Source organism: Gekko japonicus, unplaced genomic scaffold (genome assembly GCF_001447785.1).
Source record: "Gekko japonicus isolate JY-2015 unplaced genomic scaffold, Gekko_japonicus_V1.1 scaffold3037, whole genome shotgun sequence".
NCBI lineage: Eukaryota > Metazoa > Chordata > Lepidosauria > Squamata > Gekkonidae > Gekko > Gekko japonicus.
Genome location: NW_015165916.1, coordinates 68193 through 92372, shown reverse-complemented (window position 1 = coordinate 92372; position 24180 = coordinate 68193). Strand labels below are relative to the sequence as shown.

Here is a 24180-nt window from a genome sequence, read left to right as displayed (position 1 = left end):
TTATTTTCATTTCTCACAGGGACTCAAGGCCGTTGAGGTCAACAGCTGGCCGCCATGTTGATGGCTTCCAGAGCTTTTCATTCCAGGCTTCCACCATGGTCTCAACAAGGCCAGCAGCTGGGATCTTAGTCACCCCAGCCATCCTGGAGGCCAGACGGATCTATTAATCTCTGTGGGAGGACCATTTTCACCAACCCCTTTCCTCTTGCAGCGTGTCGGTGCCATATTCACCCATGCCTTGAGGAGACAATGGTCAGACCATGGGACAGGGTGAATCTCCAGTCCCCAGAGTAGCTCATTCCCACTAGGAGCAAAAAACAACAACGTATGTCCTTTGCTATGCGTTGGGCCTGCTAGTACTTAAGATTTTTTAAAATGAAAAGCCGCCTTGGAAGTCCAATTAAGATCAGAGGGAGTACAGGGGGAGGGCCTGTTTAACCCCTTCCCTTCTTGCCATCTGTCTACTGAAAATCACACACATACCACACTTGCTTTCCCACCTGTGAAGGGAAGACCCCCATATCTCCTCACCCTGCAGGATGGAAAGCAATGGTGGGAGGGATGACAAGGAGAAAACAAGTTGGTATGAAAACAGAAGAGGAATCAGCCTCCCCCCCTGCTTTTGACTGCCGTCTTCAAGAGGGCTTTTCAAGATCTATCAAGAGTAAGAATCATACGATTACATGTCATGTACCGCTTAGCAAAAAAGAGAACTGCTTTGTATTTTCAGAAACATGGATATGATGTTGCAATAAGAAAAATAACAGGCACATAATGTGCCTGTTCTTTTTCTATTTATTGATTTAAGATTTTTAAAAATGAAAAGCCACCTTTTCATTCAAAAGCCACCTAGACTACGTTGGTAACTGATGGAAAACCGAAATTCGGTCTTTTCTCTGAGACATGTACAGGTATTTCCTGCCAACATCTTTCTCTCTTGTCCCTAAAAAACATCCTTTCTATAAAGTCCAGCACAGAACATGACTTTCTTTCATGTCTAACAGATCATTTTACAAAGCATCCATACTCAGAGGCTGGTTGTTTCCAGCTTTCTGAGGTACACCCTACTTATCTAACAACTTCACACCTAACAATAACAGGGAACAAGGCACAGAACATTCTTTGGGCCCGTATTCCTAGGAAATAAAATTAGGAACATCTTCCTTTTGCTTTAGTACAGTTTAGGAGAAATGTACACAACCAAAAATTAGATCAGTCCTTCTGACTGCAATTCTTCCCTCATTTCATAAATTCAAATCATTATCTTATGGTACCATCGCCATTCTACTGAAGTCAATGACAAAGTACCCACGGAAGAACACTAGATGGCATATTTTGTAATACCATCCATTCAGAAATTGAGATTGGGAGCCCCTGCCTTGGGTCAAGCTAGGGTTGGAATCTGAGGCCTCGTCTACACATGAAGGAAGCAGTAGCATTTGCAAAATGGGTTGTACCACCTCAGGTGACAGGTGAGGAGACTGTACCATCAATGCTCCCTCCCATGTAAAAACTCCCTGCAAATTAAAAGAACACCATCCAGCATGTCAGAAAAAAGGATTCCAGCCTAAGTCCTTCACATGCTGTGCTAGTTTTTCACCTACGGAGAGTTGTTAATGTAGAGAATGTTGAAAACACACAATCCCTCTCCTGCCATCTAAAGTGGTGCAGTCCATCCTACCACTTCAGCGCTCCACCCCCTCATTTCCACCTCATTCTTCTTCCTGTCTAGACCAGATTCAAGGGAAAGTGGAGGGGGGGGGAAGGGAGGATTTCTACAGGGGCATTCACGGGCATTGATTTTAAAACAGCAAGCCAAAATCCTTGGCTGCAAGCCTCTAGGTATATTTTGATTTTTGCAGATGAAGGAGCTGCAACTTGTTCAAGGTGGACCAGGCAAGTTCCTACCTGCACTGAAACCTAAATAGGACTGTAACAGAAATGGGTGCAGGAAGGTGCCCACACTACGTGAATGTAAATATTCAGGTATTTCAGACTGCCTTGGTTGAAAGAGTCTTTTTTCTAAGGTGGCAGAAGATTTACTCATTCCAGCTCTGCACACTCCTTGGGTTGCATCCAGTGTTCCCTCTAAGCTGAGTTAGTGTGAGCCAGCTCACAGCTTTTTAGCCTCCAGCGCACAGATTTTTGTCTTAGCTCAGGGAGGAGGGCTCCAGAGCAAACTAATATATACAATAGCCAAATCACTCACTCACAACTTTTAATGCCAGTAGCTCACAAGGTAGAATTTCTGCTCACAAGACTCCACAGCTTAGAGGGAACATTGGTTGTATCCCTTTGCTGAAATGGAACTGGAGAAGGAAGGAAGAAAACCAAATGCCTGCCACTGCACTCATTAAAAAATATCTTTACAACATTTGCAGGACTGATTAAAAAAAAAAAAAGAACACACATAAAGTTCCTGCTGCTTGGCAAGCATCAAGCATTGTGTGGTTGTTGGACTCTAGACAGCTCCTGTTACATAACTGTCTGCTCCCAATCACTGAACTTCTTGTACTGTATAAAAGACACTACCCATATCCTCCGTGTGTTTACAGGCATTGCGCAGCTGTTATATCACACCAAAAAGTTGACTTCAAGGCAAGCTGCGCTGGCAGGGAAAAAGCGTGAACAAAAGAAAAAGGGTTAGTCTTGGGCACGGATCGGCCAGCCACTCTGACTTCTACGTGAAGGCAGGGAAGGTAAAACGGCAGGAAGAACACTTGCCTCTTGCTCCGACCTTTGCAGTGGTGAGGCACCAGTGTTCACCAGCCTGTATCCATCTCATCAGCCAAGTTAACTCCCCTCGGCAAACCAGCTCAAGACTGCCTCCTGGTTTGCCACATTGGAGCAGGGCCAGGTTTTTGTGTGTAAGAGGACCTGCTTTGCATGAAGAAAGTCTCAGGATCAATCACTGGCATTTCCAGTTAAAAGGATCAGGTGATGTAGAACACCTCTACCTAAGACCCCTGAAGAGCTGCTGCCAGTCAGAGCAGAACAGAGGTCTCCAACAAGGTGCCATGGCACCTGCTAACACCTTTCCCGGCACAAGGATCTTCACTGTGTGACTGAAGGTCAGCTACAGTCGAGGAAATACCAGCAGACAGAAATCAATTGAAGTTATTTTCCTATAGAAATTTGAGATTGGTTGCCCATCTATAAAAGTTATGTACTCGCTTTTGGGAAATTCGTGTTAGGATATCTTTACCTCAGACCTTCTTGGAAATTGTATTCATGAAAACTTGTAATAGTCATTACTGAAGAAGATCCTCGAAATGAAGTTATTAATATCCGGATTCTTCGTTACCTGCACCTGCATGACTGACTGATCCATTTGCACCTGTTTGACTTGTACCTGTTTGACTTACCTGCATTATCTATTTGATTTATCTACCGATGTAAAGTATTTTTGCATTTATGAAAAATATTAGCTTCTAGCTATGCCGAGTGTCTTTCCTTCTTTACACAGCTTTGCTTTGGTTTTTGAAGGTCAGCCACAGCAGCCATTTTGTGGCTGGCTCCTCCTCCCGTGGCAGCCATTTTGTGGCTGTAACCAGCACAGTGTCAGAGTTCCAAAGGTGCCCACAGGCTCAAAAAGGTTGGGAACCTCTGGAGTAGATAATACTGGCCTTGACAGACCAATGGTCTGAGTCAGTATCAGGCAGCTTCGTGTGTTCATTATAAGGGGAGGGGCTGTTTCCTGGAGACCCACGGCCAGCTTCGTGTGTGTTTACACTGAGCAGCCAAAAAAATTAAGCTGACAAAAAGTAACCAGAGAGAATGCAATACAGCTCAGTAAGATAACCAGGATCTGCATTAAAGGGTTACAAAGATCAAGCCCAGTCCTAATTCAATACCCTGTGTATTACACGTAGTCAAGCCGCTTCTGACTTTTCTGGCTTCCTTTATTGAGTCAATCCATATCATGTGAACTCTTCTCCTACTGCCTTTGACTTTTCCTAGCATTATTGTCTTTTCTAGTGAGTCTCATCTTCTCATGGTTTGGCCAAAGTCTGATCGCCTCTGTTTAGTTATCTGAGCTTCTACGGAGAGTTCAGGCTTGATTTGATCAATACACTAACTGCTTTCAGGATTTGCTTATAAACATGGATATGAAGCTGCTTTATATCAAATCAAACCGTTGTCATCTAGATCAATACTGTCTATTCTGACCAGCAATAGCTATTCATGTTTTCAGACAGAAAACCTTTCCCAAATCCTGAGGTCCTTGTGGCGGGAGATGCCAGGGACTGGAGCAAAGACTTCCCTACATGCAAGGCAGGTGTTCTGCCATTGAGACAGAGTCCCAAATTTGCTGGGAAACAGACATAAAAATGACCAGTAATTGTCATCTTCATGGTTTCTCACAAATCAACCCCTCCCCAAAGAATATAAAATAAAGCAATACCTCAGATAGAAGGGTGACATAGGCCTCTCATCCTCTTGAGAGCTGAAAACAAATAAGAAATGTTTGCTGTTAGTATGCAAGCTTTTGTTCTTCATTTGCAAGCTAATTCATACCACATCATTTGAGGTTAGAATGAAAAATGATACTAAGGATGAAATAAGGTTGTGTTGACAACCTCATAGAGCGGGGAAAGATGCTCAGTTACAGCATCCCTGAAATGTGCACTTCCCTTCCACAGAAGAGAACACCAAGACTTTAAAGATGTGAGGATCTGGATTGAGCGCATTATGAGCAAACAAGATTACAAAGAAGGAGCAAAGGAGTGTGTGTGTCTTTAATACTGATTTACAAATGAAACATACCGTCAACTTGTACAAAATGACACCAAGACAAGATGGGGCGACAATTTAACTGTTGGTTCCCACACTACGACATCAATCTAGGACGACATGTGTACCAAACTACCAACTAGAAATGATCACTTGATTGGTTGTCTGAAGCCCTTGATAAGAGCTCTCTCTTATCAGCTGGGCACTAGAAAGAGGCTTGCAGGGCAGAAACAAAACAAAGTACGTTGGCGATAAGAGCATCCCGCAATCAAGCAATCACAATAACAGTTGTGGCATCGTCACATGGAACATTAACAAGTGTAATCACAGAATAAACCAACTGCGCAAAACATACAGATAGGCGGTCTTCCCATTATTCATCTGATGACTGCAACTGGGAATCAGAAACTGTGCAAGCCAAGGGCCTGAGGAAGAGGCTGTTACATCCCTCCCGCCCACCCCCAATGTCCTTTTGCGGGTTCCAGTCATCAGGGAAAGGGAGAAATAATTGTATTAATGACAGGGAAGGAGACCATTTCTACAAGGAGTACTCCCTTGCAACTGTTGGTTTCTTATCTGTAACAACTAGCTGGGGTGAGCCCCTGAGCCCCAAATCCCCAATAATAGTTCAAAAGCACCCTGTATCTCTGTAAACCTAAAGCCTTCATCACACAGTGATTCACCATGCAGTGGTCTTCTACTCAGCAACCACTAATGAGAAGATAACTTACAGCAGACGAGGAGATTGCCTTGACACAAGCAGTGTGACGTGAACAGGCGGACAGAATCTACCATGAGTAAGAAATGCTCTTTCAAAAGCTGTGCATAACGATAACTGCTGAACTTTTCTGTCCATGTGATTATTACTGGTGTTGGGCCATACTATTTATTTTCCTGTGACGCCGCCAAAAGAAGGGAGAAAATTTCCACTGCTAGAAAGCACAGCAGAGGAGGATTCTGGGATACCACCATGGGACTACAACAAGTGGGAGCCTTATCATGGGGACGCAATGTGTCCTGTACTCCTGTCCTGTACATGAGGAGTACATGAATGAGAGGCAAGCAGGTCTCCTGAATGAAGATCCTACAGAGAAGGACATGACTTCACTTGGTACTGTTCACATGACTATAGCTTCAGTCCTGAAAAGATGCCTTCTCCTTGCTCCTCTGAGAGACTGTTTACAGAGTCCAACTAGAAAAGATGCTGGGAGATCTATACAGAGATCTCCTTGGCAGGTTCTAAATGGAAACAGCAGCCATGGAATGCCCTGATTCAAACTAGGACGGTGATGCAGAGAAAGAGGGGACTCAACACTTTTCCAAATACAGTTTCACCAATCAACTTCTTTTCCTGGACTATTAACAGCTGAGGAAGGGGGGGGGGGGAGAGAAAGAAAAGCATTTCTTTCTTTTTAACCTTCTAGGCTAATAATATTGGGACGCTTCAGTTTCAAGGTGTAAAATCAGCCCACTCTCTGGCTGCACCATGCCCCGAATCCTTATCTTTTCCAATGCTGTTTACCTGGTCCATTCATGAATTTTCTGCTTCATGTCTAATTTGGCCACTGCGGAGGTAGTAAACCCAGGTCTGCACTGTGCCAAGTCCAATTACTTTTGTGGACTCACATGGACAAATGGTCCTATATACAAACTTTACCTCGCCTACGGGAATCTAGGGTAGCAAAGAGAAAGCGAGGCTACTGCCCTTCTCCCTTACTATTTGTGAATTTCCTGTACTGTACAGGGGGTTGGACTAGATGACCCTGGAGGTCCAACTCTATGATTCTCTCTCTATGTGGAAGAAACCTTCTTTTTTAAAAAAATAGGTAATATAGGTCCCAGCCCTGACCCGGATAGCCCATGCCAGCCCAATCTTGTCAGATCTTGGAAGCTCAACAGGGTCTGTCCTAGCTAGTATTTTGGATTGAAGACCTCCAAGGAATACCAGGGTCATGATGCAGAGTCAGGCAATGGCAAAGCACCTCTGAACATCTCTTGCCTTGAAAACCCCACCAGGGGTCGCCATAAGAACTGTGACTTGACGGCACTTTCCACCACTGCCAGTATAAGCCCGTACTGATTCATTTACTTCATTTATAGTCTACCTTTCTTGTTGAGATTCAAAGCATGCTACCGTATTAGAAGACAATGCACTAGATACAGTATACATATACAGAAACAGTATACGAATACAATAAAAACAAGGCAATCCATACTAAAAAAATTGCAAACAGGAAAAAAAATATCTACATTACCAAATTAGAAAACAACGCAAACACACCCAACAAATACAGTAGAATAAATATCCGGGGACTGGCAATTGGGAGAAGAACTGCCGCACATCTACAGGTCAGTGTATGGAACAAGGATCTTTTAAAAGTGGCACCCACTGCTTGGAGTTCATAAGGGATTTCTGACAATCTGACACCAAGTGGCTGATGGTCACACCCAATTCCCAGGCTGCTACCTGCACACCATGTCACAGTTCTGCTTTTCCGCTATCCTTTGGCATCCCAACTGCCAAGGGGGAAAGCAACAGGGTATTTGGTTTGGCCTAGAAACACTCATCTAAGGTCCGGCCTCTTTAGAATGGGTATCAGGCCCTGACCTGGATAGCCCAGGCAAGCCCGATCTTGTCAGATCTCGGAAGCTAAGCAGAGCCCACCCTGGCAAGTACTTGGATGAGAGACCTCCTTGGAATACCAGAGGCAGGAGGCAGGTGCAGACTTTATTCAGCCACCTCTCTGAATAGCCTCCAGGCCCCCTGTAGGGTTCAGTCACCAGAGGTCGCCATGACTTCCAGGTGCGCACACACTCACATGCACACACACGTGCAGATACTTTTTAAAAATATAAAAAATAGAATGTTTATCAGTTCACCTTACCATCAAAAAAAAGAAAAGAAAAATCCAGACCGCCTGTAAAACTTCTTGCAGAGCAGAAGCATCCGAGTTCCCTAACATCAGAGCAAATGTTTGCAAACTGGAGCCACTTTCTTCTCCCCAAATATTTGGATACTTGGAATAAAATCGATAGTTTTTCGTCCCTGAACTATTTTTATGGCATTCTGCGAAAAGATCAAGATGCCCGCCCAGCAGAAACACGGTGGCTTTAGCATATTACCGGCATATTGGGTTAATAGAGAGCTTGTTTGTTTTGGCTGAACTCCGCTGCAAACTCTGTTATGTTGGATCTTGTTTTCTTCCTATCATTGGGCTACAGCTTGGCAGGTCAACCTTAGTTTGTAAATAGAGTTCAGCAACTTGCCTCCTGCAGAAAGACTCAGGGAGCACTTTCGGAATTAATTCAGGACATTAGAGGGATTTTAGCTGATCAAAAGCACGGATTTACCTGCTAAACTGGTTGCCAGGAGGTGAAAGTGCGTATTCCTTTGATGATTATGTTCTGTATCAAGCAAGATTCCAACATGGGGTATGCCCACTAGATGCTTTCTAACAGTGGGTTGGGTCAGATAAATTGCTAAATTTTAGCTTTGCTGTTATGTGAACAAGCTCTAAAGGAGCCTGGAGCTTGCTTGCACCCTTCCTCCTTCCCTCTTGTGCGGCAGTCTATCTGTGGCTTGTGCTTGCCTGGAAACCAGCATTCCCAGCCAGGATCTAAGTGTGGTTTAGGGCCAGTACAAACCATTATTTCTTGACTGGACACCTGGTTTGTTGCACACCCAGAAACAACTAACTACACTGTGGCATGCAAAGGGAGGAGGAAACTCCTCAACAAGACCTAGGCTCATCCTTGTTTGGTATTTTATCTTCTAAACTAGACTACAGTAATGTACTCTGCTTGGAGCTGCCCTTGAAGACTATTCAGAAGCTTCAACTGGTGCAAAATGCAAGTGCTTCACTATTATCTAGAGCTTGGAGGTTTGAATGTATTGCCTCAATTCTATAATCTACAATGACCGTCTATTTGCTTCTGGGGCAAATTTAAGGCGCTGCTTCTTAACTATAAAGCCATACACAGCTTGGGACCCACAAACTTGGACCATCTCTCCTGGACTGAGCCATGCACTGACATAGATTCTCACAGTGCTTTTTATCCCTGAAGTCCATTAGATCTGCTACAGCTTGAGTTGTGGTACTTCTCAGTTATACTGCCTGTTTTTTGCAACAGACACCCAGAGGAGGTGAGGGAGAGGCCCACTCTGGTCCAGTTCTGAAGACACTATAAAGCCTTTCTGTTCATGGAGGATTCTGAGGGCAACTCAACAAAATCTGGGCAGCTAAGCCCATGCAGCAGAGACATCTTACAGCACTTTTGTATATTTAAATTTTTTTACATATGTTTTGATATGTTCATGCATTGCAGTTCACACCTGCCTTCGTAAACTGCCTTGGAAATCGGGGGGGGGGGCCCCAATTAAAGGCTGTTAAATATAGGGCTATTTTTGGGCAGGAACGCGCAGGAACGGAGTTCCGGCTGGCTCACAAGTTGGCCACGCCAAGCAGGAGCTCATTAGCATAATAGGCCACACCCAACATCAGAAACGCATTAGGATTGGCTACAGTAGGCGTGTGTGGCCTAACATGCAAAGGAGCTCCTGCTACAAAAAAAGGCCCTGGGTTTTGACCACAAACAAGGTCAACAGAATAAGAAGCAAAAGGTGGACATGGCTGGATGACCACACTTCTGGTAACATGGGTGTGTGGCCTAAGATGCTAATGAGCTGTGCTGTCAGGACTGTGGCCTAATATGCTAATGAGTTCCTGCTGGGCTTTTTCTACAAAAAGAGCCCTGGTTAAATAAATATTTGAATATGACGTGATCAGCAAATGGGCCGCTGCTGAGTGCGGCTTTCTCCTTCATCCCATCTGTCACAGCCGACTTACGGCAATCCCACAGGGTCTGCAAGGCAAGAGACAGTCAGAGGTGGTTTGCTGTTGTCTGCCTCTGCAGAATGACCCTGGTATTCCCCTGTGGTCTCCCATCCCAATACTGACCAGGGCTGACCCTGCTTAGCTTCTGAGATCTGACAAGATCAGGCTAGCCTGGGCCATCCAGGTCAGGGCTCTGTCGACTGACAGGCAACAAAACGGCGTTCCTGGTTGCAGAACTTGCCGGCAGGCTAATTCACAGGACACGGCTCAAACCACTGACCTCCCTTTCTTCTCCAGGACCATGGATCACTGCCCAGCGCTCTTTAGCCCTAAAAAGATCTGTGCCAGACCTCACCTGGATTGGCTTACTAAGAAGTCAACCCACGCTCTTGGATGGAAGCTAATGGGCTGGGAGGCACCATGCTTTTCTCCATCCTGGAGCGTCTCATGTGACACGATCACCTATCTTGGCTGGCCCTGAGTCACACAACGATCACATGAAGCCTCGTATACCCAGAGGCACGCTTTCTGATAATGTATTATCTAAAAGATGTTTGTGAAGCATGCTAATTCAGATAAACCCTGTGCCTCTTGAGACCTTCAACCTTCCTCTTCTGTCCCAATGCTATGCTCTTAATAACATGCTTGCCTGCATAACACCACACAGCCTTTGTGGCTTTATTTCTTTAAAGATTAAAATGAAGAAGTAAATCTGATAGAAGACTGGGACATGTGACACATCTGTTTGTTCTCTGAAGCTGGGCAAGCCTCCTTGGATGGGTAAGACAGAAAATGGCTCGGGAAGAGGCGGAGGGCATTACTAAAGCCAACGCTGCACCTTCCCTTTGAATTCAACAGTTGCGTGTGGTGCAGACCAAACACATGTTAAGTTGCCTAGCAGCCTCACAAGTGTCAGGTTGCCAAGCAACTGCAATTCTGCAGGACTGTTTTCTGAAAACTTTGGTGAAGTGTCAAAACAGCATGCTTGCAGTGTGTCGGCATAAAAGCTTGGAATTATTGTCCTCACCTACGAAACTTAAACAACTCAATAGTCTCCCTTTGACGACTGTACATGCCAGTCCAGGGTACAACAAGGTACTCGTTTTCATTTCGCAAACACTCCCAACTGCAGCATATATATTTTTTGGCCATCAAGTCACAGCTGACTTATGGCAAACCCACAGGGCTGTCGAGGCAAGAGCCGTCCTGAGAGGGTCTGCCATTGCTCGCCTCCACGTAGCAACTCTGGACTTCATCGGCGCTCTCCCATCCAAACACTCTCCAGGGCTGACCCTGCTTAGCTTCCGAGATCTGAGGAGATCAGGCTAGCCTGTTCGTTTTAGAGAACAACAAACGCAATCACAAAATTTGCCATCCTAAAACTCTTTTTGTACTAGATTCTCAATCATTTGTGGCAGCCTTATCGTCTGAAAGAGAACAGTCCACACTCTTACAATTTACAAAAGTATGTCCTTCGCTGGTCACCTGGAGAAAATGGCTGCTTTGGAGGGCGGACGCTGTGGTATTCTACCCTAATGAGGCTCCTCCCCTCCCCAAGCCCCACCCTCCTCAGGATCTACCTCCAAATCTCCAGGAGTCTCCAAACCCAGAGATGGCAGCCCTACTAGCTAACCAGGCAGTCCCACAGCGAGACCTTTTTTCAGGGGGGAGGGCCAAGGGGCGGCATGGTGGCTTTTTTTTCCCTGCACTCTTCTTATATAGGCCTTTCTGTATCAAATTTCCATTAGTGCCATCCTGTTTTGTGCCCTGATCTGGATAGCCCAGGCTAGCACAATTTCATCAGATCTTGGAAGCTAAGCGGGATCAGCCCTGGCTAGTATTTGGATTCCAGGGTTGTGACATGGAGGCAGGCAATGAGGGGGGGGGGGGGAAGGCCTCTTGCCTTGAAAACGCCACGGGGCGCCATGAGTCCAACACAACTCTGCGGCACTCCTTTCCCCCCAGCTCTCACTCGCTCCGCACTCCCAGCCAACAGACGGGCCCTTTGCATGTGCTGGGGATGGGGGCGGAGCCGGTTGTGCGGTCGCTCGGCCCTCCTTTCTCCTCTCCTTCCCCCCCCCCCCCCCCCCCCTTCCATGTACTTTCTCCACATGCCTGAGGAACCAGGTGTGAGAGAGAAAGGCTGCAGTGAAGGGCTCAGAGTGGCGGCAGATGTAGGGTTTGCGGGAAAGGAAGGGGAGGGTCCTGGCATCCACTGGGAAGGGGTCTGGGCACATCTGAGGGGGGGGCTTTAGCCCCCTGCCCTTGGTCAGCTACAGCCCTGTAACCAGGTGAGTGGCTGTTTTCAAGCCTGCATTTGGTGCAACACAAAAAAATGTGGAGAACTTAGCTCAAAGGTGAAGAATGCAGAAGGAGCTTTCACTCATGCAGCCCACTGAAGAACACATCAGCACATGAAACGGCCTTATATGGAATCAGACTATCAGTCCATCTAAATCAGTATCGTTTGTTCTGACAGGCAGCTCTACAGGGTGTCGGGCAGAGGACTTTCACATCACCTCCCCCCTGGTCCTTTTAACTGGAGATGCTGGGGATTGAACCTGGGACCTTCTGCATGCAAAGCAGAGGCTCTGCCGCTGAGCCACAACCACTCCCCAAGGTTGAAAATGCTGCCCACCTCTAATTGGCCACATGGCACCCGCCAGCCACTACTTCAAACTCCTAGTAATCCAAAATCTTCCCATGCTGCTGCTTGCAATCTCAGGCCAATGCTAGCCCTATTGTTTGTTTAAAACTATACATGCCCAATTACAGAAGGTTCTGATTATATTCATGGTTGGAGCTTTAATCTTGCAAACAGGCATGTTGAATCTTGCTGTAGCCAATGAGATTTTATCTGCTGGGCTGCAAGATTGCAGCAGAGGCTATTTCCTAAGCAGTTTGCGCCAATAAGGTCACACTGCACTTGAGCTACTCATGAAACAGGAAAGCAAGCTTCAGAAGTAATAATTATAGTATGGCATTGTGTGTAGAACAGCCAGGATATCCTAAGATTGTCTGGCAGCCAGAAGTTCTAGCTCTTTGGTGTTATGCACCGCTAGGTGGTGAGTTACACTTGTGTTTTTTTAAGGCAAGAGATGCTTCAGAGGTCTGTTTTTTTTAAAGGCAAGAGACGTTTGCCACTGCCTGCCTCTGCGTTACGACCCCGGCACTCCTTGGACCCGCCCTTCCAAATACTAGCCAAGGCCGACTCTGCTTAGCTTCCGAGATCTGATGGGATCAGGCTAGCTTGGGCTATATCCAGCTTTAGAAGTCTTAGCCTGAAAAACAACAGGAACTAGCGAAGGGATAGGACATCCCAAAAGGAGGGGGGGGAGAGAAGCCATTAAAAAGGTCCCATTGCTCATAGTTGCTCACTATGGTGGCAGGTCATACTTTAAGAATTCCAAAACCACTTGCTTGCATGTAGTCCTATTTTAAATTAATGGTAGCGTTTGTAAGCATTTCATGATTAGCCCGCACTTAGGGATAATTTACATGCATCAGCTTTCGTTAATGTCTAGTTAGTAGCTGCGTGGTGCAGTTTATATCATTAATGCTCCACCACAAAGCATTTTGAGGGGTGCCTCAATGGAAGTCCAAAGTAAAAATATCATCTCATCAGGCTGATCTACCAAGTATGCATATGAACAGCCCATCGATGATCCAAGTTAAAAACAAGTTATTATAGCAGAACGAGAATAGCAACTCCCTTTGCACCCTACCCAGCCCATAATACTCATGCAGGGAAGGCAATTAAAGCACTAATGGGAGATTATGTATCAGCTAGTGCCTTCAATGGCTGGCACACAGGTCAGAAATCATTAGCGGCACTCCTGGCTCCATTACCAAGACCATTAATCACAAAATGGGCCTGAAGCCTTTTAGATTATCTCTTCCCAACTTAATTATTTACAGGGGGCCATAAAGAGGCTACTTGATCACGTACACAGTTTAGAAGATGTGAGTTTGGTTTCAGGCCCATTGCTCCAGAAGTGTACTGCTGGATGCTACTGGATGTTTCAGTCCAAGGTCACTGCAATAAGAACATAAGAACAGCCCTCCTGGATCAGACCAGTGGTCCATCTAGTCCAGCATCCTGTCTCACACAGTGACCAGCCAGTTCCTCTGTAGGGCCAGCAACAGGGCATAGAGGCCCAGGCCTTCCCCTGATGTTGCCTGCTGGCTCTGGGATTCAGTGGTCGACTGCCTCTGAACATGGAGATTCCATTTACTTACTGTGGTGAGTAGCCACTGATAAGACCTAGACTCCATGAATCTATCCAATCCCAACAAGAGTGCAATCCTAAGAAGAGCTGCACCCTTCAAATCCCATTGACTTCAGTGGGTTTAGAAGGGTGTAGCTCTTTTAGGATTGCCCTGTCAAAGACTTATTCTAGCATAAGCTTTCATCAGCTAGAACGTATACCACAATGAATTCATTAGTGCCTACTAGAGATCTGATATACGACGTGTTTGCTAAAATGCTGGAAGGTAAATGTGTGCAACCAACACAATCTATGCAGACTATCTGGTAATCTTTTCTTGCATGCTATATATTGTTCCCTGTGTCTTAAAAATGGAACCTTCCCCATGAAACAAGCCATTTTTTCTCCTGAATCCCTGTTCAAAATCTGTATCTTTAAAAACATCTCTTGTGAAAGTTCTGTAGCGTTATCAGAACTTACAGTTTTGCACTTAAGCCCACATAATGCCCCGTCATCAAAAATGCTTCCCTTTCAAAGACCTGCCTCTGTCTTATCGTTATACCCTGACCACATGAAACATCTCATTCAGAGTCTTGCGCAAGCTGACGCTTAACAAATGTCAAACATTTGCTGGAGTCATTAAAGTACCAAATGCTTTTGTAGCATTCCATCTCAGCCAAATCAGCGTCTCATTGTATATACAGTGGCAGTAGGTTTTTCAAGGCCAAGAGATGAACAGAGCCTGTTGCCATTGCTTGCCTCTGCATAGCCACCCTGGACAGCCGTGCTGGTCTCCCATCCAAATACTGACCATGGCTGACCCTGCTTAGCTTCTGAGATCTGACGAGACTGGACTAGCTGGGGCCCTATGGGACAGGGCCATCATACACGTGGTGGTGGACAGTGCCATAATGTCACAGCCAACTTATGGCAACCCTGTAGGGTTTGCAAGTCAAGAGACAAACAGAGGCAACTGCCATTTCCCGCTTCTGCGTAGCAACCCTGCACTTCCTTGGTGGTCTCCCATCCAAGTACTAACCAGGGCTGACCCAGCTTATTTATTTATTTATTTATTATCAAATTTATACCCCGCCCTCCCCGCAAAGCGGGCTCAGGGCGGCTTCCATAAAAGCATAAATACATTAAAATTACACAAATATTTAACCACACAAATAAAACCAATATATATACAAAGTGCTGGCGGCAGTTAAAATTAACCTAGATGGCATATTGTCAGAGTAAATTTCCACTGCCCAGATGTTCCACGATGTTTCTGCTCATAATCAGTTGGATGTTAAAACCACAGACCAGAGCTCTGCAGTAGCGGCCAGCAATAGCCGCCTGCAGTGGTGGCGGCCCCTAATTAAATGCCTGGCGGAAGAGCTTAGCTTCTGACATCTGATGAACCTGGGCTAGCCTGGGCCATCCAGGAGAGGGCCATCATAAGGACTATTAATGCTCTTGAGATGTTTTTTCTCGAATGCTGCTGGAACATTTAAAAATTGCAGGAGGCTCTCAAAATCATTATTTGCTGCCTGCTCCAGGAAAACGCCCATGGAATTCTCCCACCCATAAGGGGTGTAGACCCTTTTGTGAGACTTTCCCTTCGAATTAACACATCACCAGGAAAATCCACATAACTGACCCCATTCATAAAGTTGCAAGTCTTTACCTTTTACAGCAGTACTAAGGGGTGAACCCTTGGAAAACACTACTCCCACTGCACTACACTGACTCTGAAATGGCACCTGTATTTTCTGTTGCCTTGACCTTAACGGCCCAGGCTAGCCTGAGATCTGGTCAGATCTTAGAAGCTAGGCAGGGTCTGCCCTGGTTTATTTGATTTATTTATTTGCTACATTTATATCCTGCCCTTCTCGAAACGGGCTCAGGGCAGGTTACAACAAAGTGCATGAACAATTTAAAACCAGTTACTATAGTTAAAACAGCTAAAACCATTAAGCCATAAAACAATAAAAAGATGGCAAATTAAATATAACAGTTCAAACCCCCTGCGACCCAGACTGATGGTAACTGGAGTCCCACTAAGTTTTTGAATGAGAAACCACCAAGGATGTCCAGCATTGCTACCCGTAGAGGCAGACAATGGCAAACCCCCTCTGAATGTTTCTTGCCTTGAAAACCCTCTGGGGTCACCACCAAGAGTTGTCTGTGACCTGATGGCCCTTTCCACCACCACCATTTCCTGCTGCTCTTCGCATATACACACAATGTGTATCCACATAGACAATCTCTCGCCGTCACAACCACACACTTCTGTTGTGGGAATGTTTAAACCCCACACCCTCCCGATTCTACAGGTCACATAACAATCTTACAACTTTCCAATGAGCTTTTACAAACTGTCGTAACCCTGCCACCATGCAGACATCCGGGGCACAAAAAACGTCTTGGCTTAGTACCGAGTTAACTCTCCCCCAGCAACGTCCACACGGGAAGCTGCTGATATACCAACAAACAGAGGATAGTTTCAGGGGGTAGCTGTGTTGGACTGCAGCAGAACAGGTAGATCCAAGTCCAGTAGCACTTTAGAGACCAACACAGTTTTCAAGGTATGAGCTTTTGAGACTCAAAGCTCCCTTCACCAGATACTCTGGAGAGAGCTTTGACTCTGAGGTGCTCCTGGACTCGAATCTAGCTGACAAAGAGAGGAGTCGGGGAGAAAGCAAAGGCCACACATGTTGGGGCAGACATACTGGGAAAAAGTTCAGCCCCAGTGCCTTTGGGGCTTGCCTCAGCCCTTTCAGCAGAGAACCATCCCCGTGTAAAGAGCAAAAAAGCTGTGCTGTTATTTCTTGAGACCACTCTATAAACCCAGGAGGCAGCTGTTTCTTGATTGCGGAGGGTCTACTCTAAAAAACATTACAAAAACAGTACCGTGAAGCATGTGCAGAGCTTTAAACAGCGGCGTAATATCTTTCAGGCAACCCGTTTCATCACTTCCTGCACTTTCCACAAAGCCTTCAAGGGAAATCAGATGTACTTTTACCAGTTTGGGTGCTTAGATGTTGTTTAACAACTGGCCTTGATGTTTAATGACAATAACAGATTTCGCCCTGTAAGAACAGATACGGTAGTCCTTTTGGCATCATAAAAGAAGCTGCTTATGTTTACAGGCCCCAGGATTTGGCCTGAGTCCAAGCATGTGTTTCTGAGTGGATGACTAACAGCATGCTCTGTGGAGGCTGGGGAAAGTAAGAATGTGCATTTTCTAAGAGGTGGGGAACAGGGATCGCTGCGTACAAAGAGCTTTTCATCTGACAGCCTATGGGAGCTTCGTGTGTTTCCTGGAAGTCGATGCGTGCCCTGTCTGGTTCACCCATGCAGGAGAATCAGGGCCAGAGGCAGACTGGCCTGCACTCCTTCTGACAGCGGATTCCAGCTTGAAATGTTTTGCATTAAACACTCCGTTCTATACAGAAAACTAACTTAGCAAGTAGAAAGCTTCTACATTGTCTGCTAGTTTTCCATTTGCAGAGAGTTTTAAATACAGCTTTCTAACATTCTTTTTTTTTATGTCTGTCAGGGGCCCCCATGATCCTGCACTGGCGTCTGAAGTGGCATAGTCCAGTTCACTGTCCTCATCCCGACGTGGATTCTCGACATGTGTGAACCAGGCTAAGAATGAAGGTTTGGGTTAAACTTGCACTTAGAAAGAACAACCTAAATCTGAAGGTGGACACTCGTGTGGCTGAATGTTTCTCCTTACTTCTTGTACACACAAAAAACGATTGTCAGGGAGAAAGCAACCGATCTGCAGAAATAACTCGCTTATTTAAATAAACTCTTTGAAATAAAACTGCAAAACTGTTCTTGTCTAACACAAGGTTCCCAGGCTAACCTGCAAGTCAGACATAAAACAAGGGGTGCCGTCAAGACAGCTGTGTAGGAGAACACCACTTGTCTAGTAAGCATATTTCCAGTCAAGAGAACTTGTGAACCAGACAGCTTGCTTGGCCAGCAGCTGCACTCCTCAGAATCCCCGAGAGACGAAATGGAAGAAGATGTTTCCCATGAACCGAAACGATTTAATTAAAAATTGGAACAGCATCGAACAGCTGAAGGTAGTACTCTCTTGACTACAGATACGCAGTAAAACAGAATTGTTCAACCTGGCAAGAAGGTGAATTTGCCCTGTCACTCCACAGTTTGCTAAAGACAGCCCTAGGAAAAGATGTCTGAGGCAGCACGTTTTAATGCTTTTTTTTTGTCCTAAGCAAAACAAATATCCTTGCAGTTCCAGAAAACAAAAAAGGAGATATCAAAGCATGAGCATTAATATCAAACATATTCACTTTGCTTTCCCAATTAAAGCCAGTTGGAACCATATTTATACAATTGACACAAAATACTTCTCTAGGAAACAAAACATGGACTCCAAAAGTAATGCTGTTACCATTTAACACTTCCTTATGAGGCAACTGCCCACTTCTATTTTTTTTTTAAAACTTGGTTTCAAAGTAAACCATCTACACCATTCTGACACAACCACACTGTCAGTCACACACAAAATGATGAAGAAGGGATTGTCCCAAGGCAAACAGACAAAACCAACTTTCTATCAGTTCCAGATAACAAGTCTGAAAAGAGGCAGCATGTTAAATAAAACCCACAAAATTCTGCAGGATAATATTTCAAAGGAAAACTTCTAGTGTTTAATACGCCACTGTAAGGTTTTGTCATAATAAATAAATTATCTGGATGGCATCTTAATCCTAAACCTGTATTCTTGCACAATGAACCCTACTGACTCAATGAAAACTGCCTTTGAAATAAATATGTCTAATAGGGCAAAAGATGTGGCTAGTGCCCTTTCCATAGGGAATCAAAAAGACTGAGCCAAAGCTTATTTAACACATTTATCCACAAAACACATTGATTTGTGTTTATTAAATAAACATGGTTTTATTAATTAATTCTCCCTTGTCTTCTTACGAAAATATGTCCCTGATTCAAAACTATGTTTAAGAGTTGGTTGGATTTATTCCTAGCCTAAGAGCTCTTCCTTCAAAATCCAGAGAAGTCAATGGTTTGCTCTTAAGTATTTTCTGAAGCCATCTAGGACATTTTATACCAAACTAATCAAGAATACTGTAGATCCTAACCTTGTGTCATGTAGGAGAAAAATTAAAAACCCTGCACATTAAAATTAAAGAACAAACTTAAAAACGCTTAAAAACACCCCCCCCCAATGTAACTAAGTAAGTGTATCATAATGAAATGACCAGGTGTTTTTTAAAGAAATAAATAAACCACGTAGCTACCGGCTGCAGCCTAGAGCTTGCATGTTCTTTCTAGAATGCATTTCACTTTCACCAAGCCCCATTTCAACCTTATTCAGTCTTACAGGACGTAACCGCAGCCTTCCGTTCTTTTTATGCTTTGATTTCCCCTTTACTGCAACGTCGATCCCAAAACTGTGAGGAAAGGCAAGGAGGGAAGCTATCAGACGTGACAAATGGCCAGTTCGTTAGAAATACTCCGATAGCTTCTTTCGCTCGCTCATCTAGAATCTGGCCTCTTAAAAAGAGAAACTTAGCAGCTCCCGAAAGGTTCGGCGACATCAACCTCGCGGATTTACCTCTGCGGAGGCATGATTTCGCAAGCCATCCCTGCAACTCTGGCGCTGGAAGCGGAGGGCTCGCCCACGGCTCTCCCCACTGGAAGGCAGGAGTCTTCTCGAGCGGGCACAGCAAGGCGCGGAGAGGAATCTCCCGACCGTCCTGGCCGCAGAGCGAGAGCGACCCAGAGGCACGCCGGACGCTCGGATCCTGCAAGAGGAGGCTTTTCACTGCCCGATCAGACGGCGCCACCGGAGAGAGACCTCCCAGCTGCCCGCTTTCCGCGCGGCTCCCCCTGTCTCTCGCTCTCCCTCCCTCCCTCCGTCTCTCACCCCCTGCCAGTGTTGACGGTCTGCAAAGGAGCGAGGGACTGCTCGGAGAAGCTCTCGCTCGCTCGTGGCTTCCCTTCCCTCTCTCGCTCTCTTTTTGGCAGAGCCACCCTCCCGCACACTTTGACCTTTTGTTCCCGAGGCAGCAGCTGAAGCCTCCAGCCAATCGGAGAGAGCCGGCAAGTGGCAACTCGCGGCTCAGTCCCTCCGGCTGGCGCGCCCGCCCGGGGAAACTGGAAACTTTCCCTCGCCGCCGCCCCGCCCCGCCCCGCCCCGCCCGACGAGCCAAGAAGGGAAAGCAGCGAGCGGCCGGTGCAAGCGAGCGGCCCAGCCGGGGCAGACCGAGGCGCTTTTTCTCAGGACAGCCAGGGCAGACCGAGGCGTGCAGGAGCGGGATACCCGCCGGTGGGGCTGCAAGGTGGAGCGCGGCCGTGCAGCCTGCGAGATCTCGCCACCAAGAAGCGGGAAAGAGGCAGCACCCAAATATTATGACCCGCCGTCTTGAAAACAAAAACGGGCAGCAGGATTGCCCCGGCCGGGTCATCACCCTACGTGCCTCTCTAGCATGCCCCATTCCTTGGAGACAGCCTGCTGGAGAGCACGTCTGGCACGTCGCTTTCACTTCTCAAGCGGGTCAACGGGAAGGGAAGGAACCCACAGTGCAATCCTAGGCAGTCACCCCAGCACGAACCCCTTCGTTTCAATGGGGTTAGGCGGGCGTAACTGTGTTTAGGATTGCACTGCCAGCCGGGTCGACAGAGAATGAAATAAACGGCAGTCTGGTGTGAGGTCTTAAAGATCAACAGCATTTTGTTCTGGGGGAGGAAGAGAGTTTTACAGATCTGGGGGACAGCCAAAAATCAGTGGGTTCTAGACCAAATCAAGCCTGAACTCTCCCCAGGAGCTAAAATGACTAAACTGAAGCTATATCCTACTTTGGTCACATTAAGACAAGAGTCACTGGAAAAGACAGGGAAAGTTGATGGGAGCAGGAAAAGAGGAAGACCCAACCAGAGATGGATGGACTCCATCAAGGAAACCAGGGCCCTCAGTTTGCAAGAGCTGAGCAAGGCTTAGGATAGGACGTTTTGGAGGCCATTAATTCATAGGGTTGCCATGAGTCAGAAGTCATCTGACGGCACTTCATACACATGCATATTTTCTGGAGAAAATCAGGCGCGATTAGCTTTCTTTCAGTACAGCCTCCCACTTCCATTCCCTTGCTCCTGTCTAACTAGAAAGCCCCCTCCACAACATACATTAAACACCTTTTCACTTGAAATAAGCCTCTTGAGACTCACTGGGATTTACACGCACAGAGATGAACTGCAGCAGGCCAAACAGTGATTTCGTACCAATCAGAACTTCTGCAGAATTTAAAGAGAAACCCCCCCCCCCTGGACATTAATCACACAGGATTAAAAAAAAGGATACAATAATAAAGATCAATGGTCACATTTCGGGGACTATGTTGTTATCTCTGACACAAGCTGTGTTGAAGGCTCAAGGTGAAAACGTGCTGGTTTCCATGGGGCTGTTGAAATCTAGAAATTTCTGCCTCTTCTGAGGAGTCTCTGACTGGAATTGAGGCCTTTTTTGCTTTCTCAGTTGGCCTAAGGCAAACTGTGACATACATGCCTAGAAAATATATGATTGGAATCAACCCCCAGATCTTTCACAGCAGTGGTTTGCCCTTGTGAAACTGAACTAGATGTCTGGCATACCTAAGTATAGGTACACTTCAGGAATTCCTAACAATAGACTCAGTGAAGCTCGTGTGTGTTTACATTACAGGGAAATCCAGAAACATGAGGCATGTGGACATGTCTCAGTGATATCAAGACAAACATATCTTTCGACATTCCCTTACGCAACTCGGTTCAGAACGGGACAAAATTAGCTTGACAAACCCTACATTCGTACAGAGGTTCCTGACAACTCCTAAACGTGCCTGATATATCCCGATATGTTGCCCAGATGTGGATTTTGCTTGTAACATTATACAGATTCATTTATTAACGGATGACTACAAAGAGCCCAAATTCAGAGATCTTCGTGTTATCTTTTTCTCTGGCAGTTCCAATCAGCTATGATGAATAGGAAGGGGTGTGGTTCTGCCTGGCATAACCCCTGCCCCCAATAGTTGATTGCGGCTGTCATAGTTTAAGGTCTGTGTTTTCTCTTGCATTTCTACATTTCTACTTTAAAAAGCATTCCAAATGGCAAGTAAGACCAAAAGCATTATCCAATATGCAATGAATCATAAAGCTGTTGACAATTAGTTCCATGTGATTCTATTCTTTTTTTGTTTTGCAAATAGTCTCAAGTGTCCTTATCAGGGTGGAAAGGTGATAACAAATAAACATCACTAGCTTAAAATAAACACAGCTTAAAACAATACATTTTAGAAAGTGGTTGCCTCTACTTGTGTTTAGAAGAGCAGGTGAGTAGGACGGACTTCACCTGGCCCCTAAGAGATCTTCATTTACTGTGTGGGATGCTGTTTTTATTGATTGATTGACTGATTTAATTCAGTACATTTTTATCCACACTTACCCGAAGGAATTCAGGGTAACATAAGAACATAACAGAAGCCAATGTTGGATCAGGCCAAGGGCTCATCCAGTCCAGCACTCTGTGTCACACAGTGACCAAAAATACCAGGGGCCATCAGGAGGTTAACTGTTCTCTCCTCTACGCCATCAGGAGGTTAACTGTTCTCTCCTCTTCTATTGTAACCTCACAACCACCCTCTGAGGTAAGTTAGGCTGATTTCTTACATGCCTAGGGAAATGCCAATCGCCACTTTGGGGTCAGGAAGCAATTTTCTCCCAGCCAGTTTGGCCAGGGACCCTGGAGGTTTTATGGTCATGAAGCAGGGCTCACTGGGGGTAGGTAGTTGTGAATTTCCTGCATTGTGCAGAGGGTTGGACTAGATGACCCTGGAGGTACCTTCCAACTCTTATAATTCTATGACTGGCTCCAGGTCACCCAGCCAGCTTCCATGGCAGAGCAGCGATTCAAACCTGGGTCTCCCAATCTGACTCTCTAACTTCTACACCACACCTAATGAGTGATGTATTGCTCTTAGGTTGTGATTTGGTTGCTGGTTTTACTAGCATTGTGCTCTATTGATTTTCTTTTAGTTGCAGATCGCTTTGGAGGAAAAATGCAGATATAAACCAACTAGTTAAAGAAGCAAACACCTGGTGACTCTGAGCAGGGAGAAAATTCTTCACTTGGGCTGTCATAATAGAAATGGCCCCCCTCTCTGGCAGCTACCCACCTAACTTCAGAAAGCAGAGGTATTTGGAGAAGATCCTTACTGGATAGGCAAGCGAGACGTTGGGTGGTCCAGACACAATGGCAGAAGACTGTAGATCTAGTGTGGTGCATTGGCTGGGATCCCTCGCCAAGGGATGTGACCACCTGGCCTCCCCAGCCCTGCTAAACTCAGGGCTGGTGGGGCAAGGCCTCCCTTCCTCCTTTGCAGGGATGGGACCAGGGAAGTCTGGGATGGGGCTCCTTTTGGTGTGGTGGTTTGGTGTGGTGGTTAAGAGCAGCCAGTTTGGTATAGTGGTTAAGAGCGGTGGACTCTAATCTGGAGAACCGGGTTTGATTCCCAACTCCTCCACATGCAGCCAGTTGGGTGACCTTGGGTCAGTCACAGTACTCTCAGAGCTCTCTCAGCCCCACCTACCTCTGTTGTGGGGAGAGGAAGACAAGGGAAGGGGATTGTAAGCCGCTCTGAGACTCCGAGTGAAGGGCGGGGTATAAATCCAACTCCTCTTCTTCTTCTTCTTTCCGGATTGGCTCCCCCCTCCCTTGTACATACAACAAATAGCGGAAAAGCCTGACTAGAACTCCTCTCCCCGATATCTTTCTCCCCCCTTCCTGTATGGAGGAATTTCATTGTATGGAGGAACATTTGATCCTGTGAGCACCCGCAGTCTGATCACAGGAGAAGATAACCTTTCGACCTGGCCTTTGGTTCCACATTAGGATAGGAACAAACACACTCCCTACAGTTCTGAACACCAAACTCACTGTCTCTGTGTGTGAGTATGCACCCAGCCTGGTCAAACAAGGTCGGTCTGCTTTCTGTATACCGGGCTGCCCTTTTGGATGCAACCCCATGACTGACAAAAAGTCCTTTATGTGAATGCACCTCTCTGCTACATTTTTATCCCATAACTCCCCCACCGTGGTGCACACAGTTGTCCATTTCCCCATTTTATCTACACAAGCAGGGGCAAATCCTTCAATACATGAGAGACGAATCTATACCAGTAAGGAGTCTTACAGATGCATTCTAAACCAATCGTGGTTCCCTTGTCACGCCCACACTGAGCACATTACAGTAATCTTGCTCAGGTGGGATCAGAACGTAGGCAACTGTCATTTGGTCATGTCCTTCCAGAAGAAGGGCACGATTAGCAAAACTTAAATTGTATAAAGATCTTTCAAGACACAGACAACACATAGGCTTCCA

The 24180-nt window shown here is 45.9% G+C and overlaps 1 protein-coding gene across 1 annotated transcript in view; it reads right to left on the bottom strand.

Annotated features, from left to right (window-relative positions):
* FAM13A (family with sequence similarity 13 member A) overlaps positions 1 to 19771 on the bottom strand; it is an 89400-nt gene extending 69629 nt beyond the window's left edge. The window contains exons 1-3 of the mRNA XM_015411409.1: positions 19692 to 19771; positions 19380 to 19569; positions 4406 to 4447 (exon numbers count right to left, since the gene is read on the bottom strand). Coding sequence (XP_015266895.1) covers positions 4406 to 4447; positions 19380 to 19408 — 71 coding nt within the window. The 5' untranslated portion in view covers positions 19409 to 19569; positions 19692 to 19771. The remainder of the gene's footprint in view (positions 1 to 4405; positions 4448 to 19379; positions 19570 to 19691) is intronic.
* Between the last annotated feature and the right edge of the window lie 4409 nt (positions 19772 to 24180).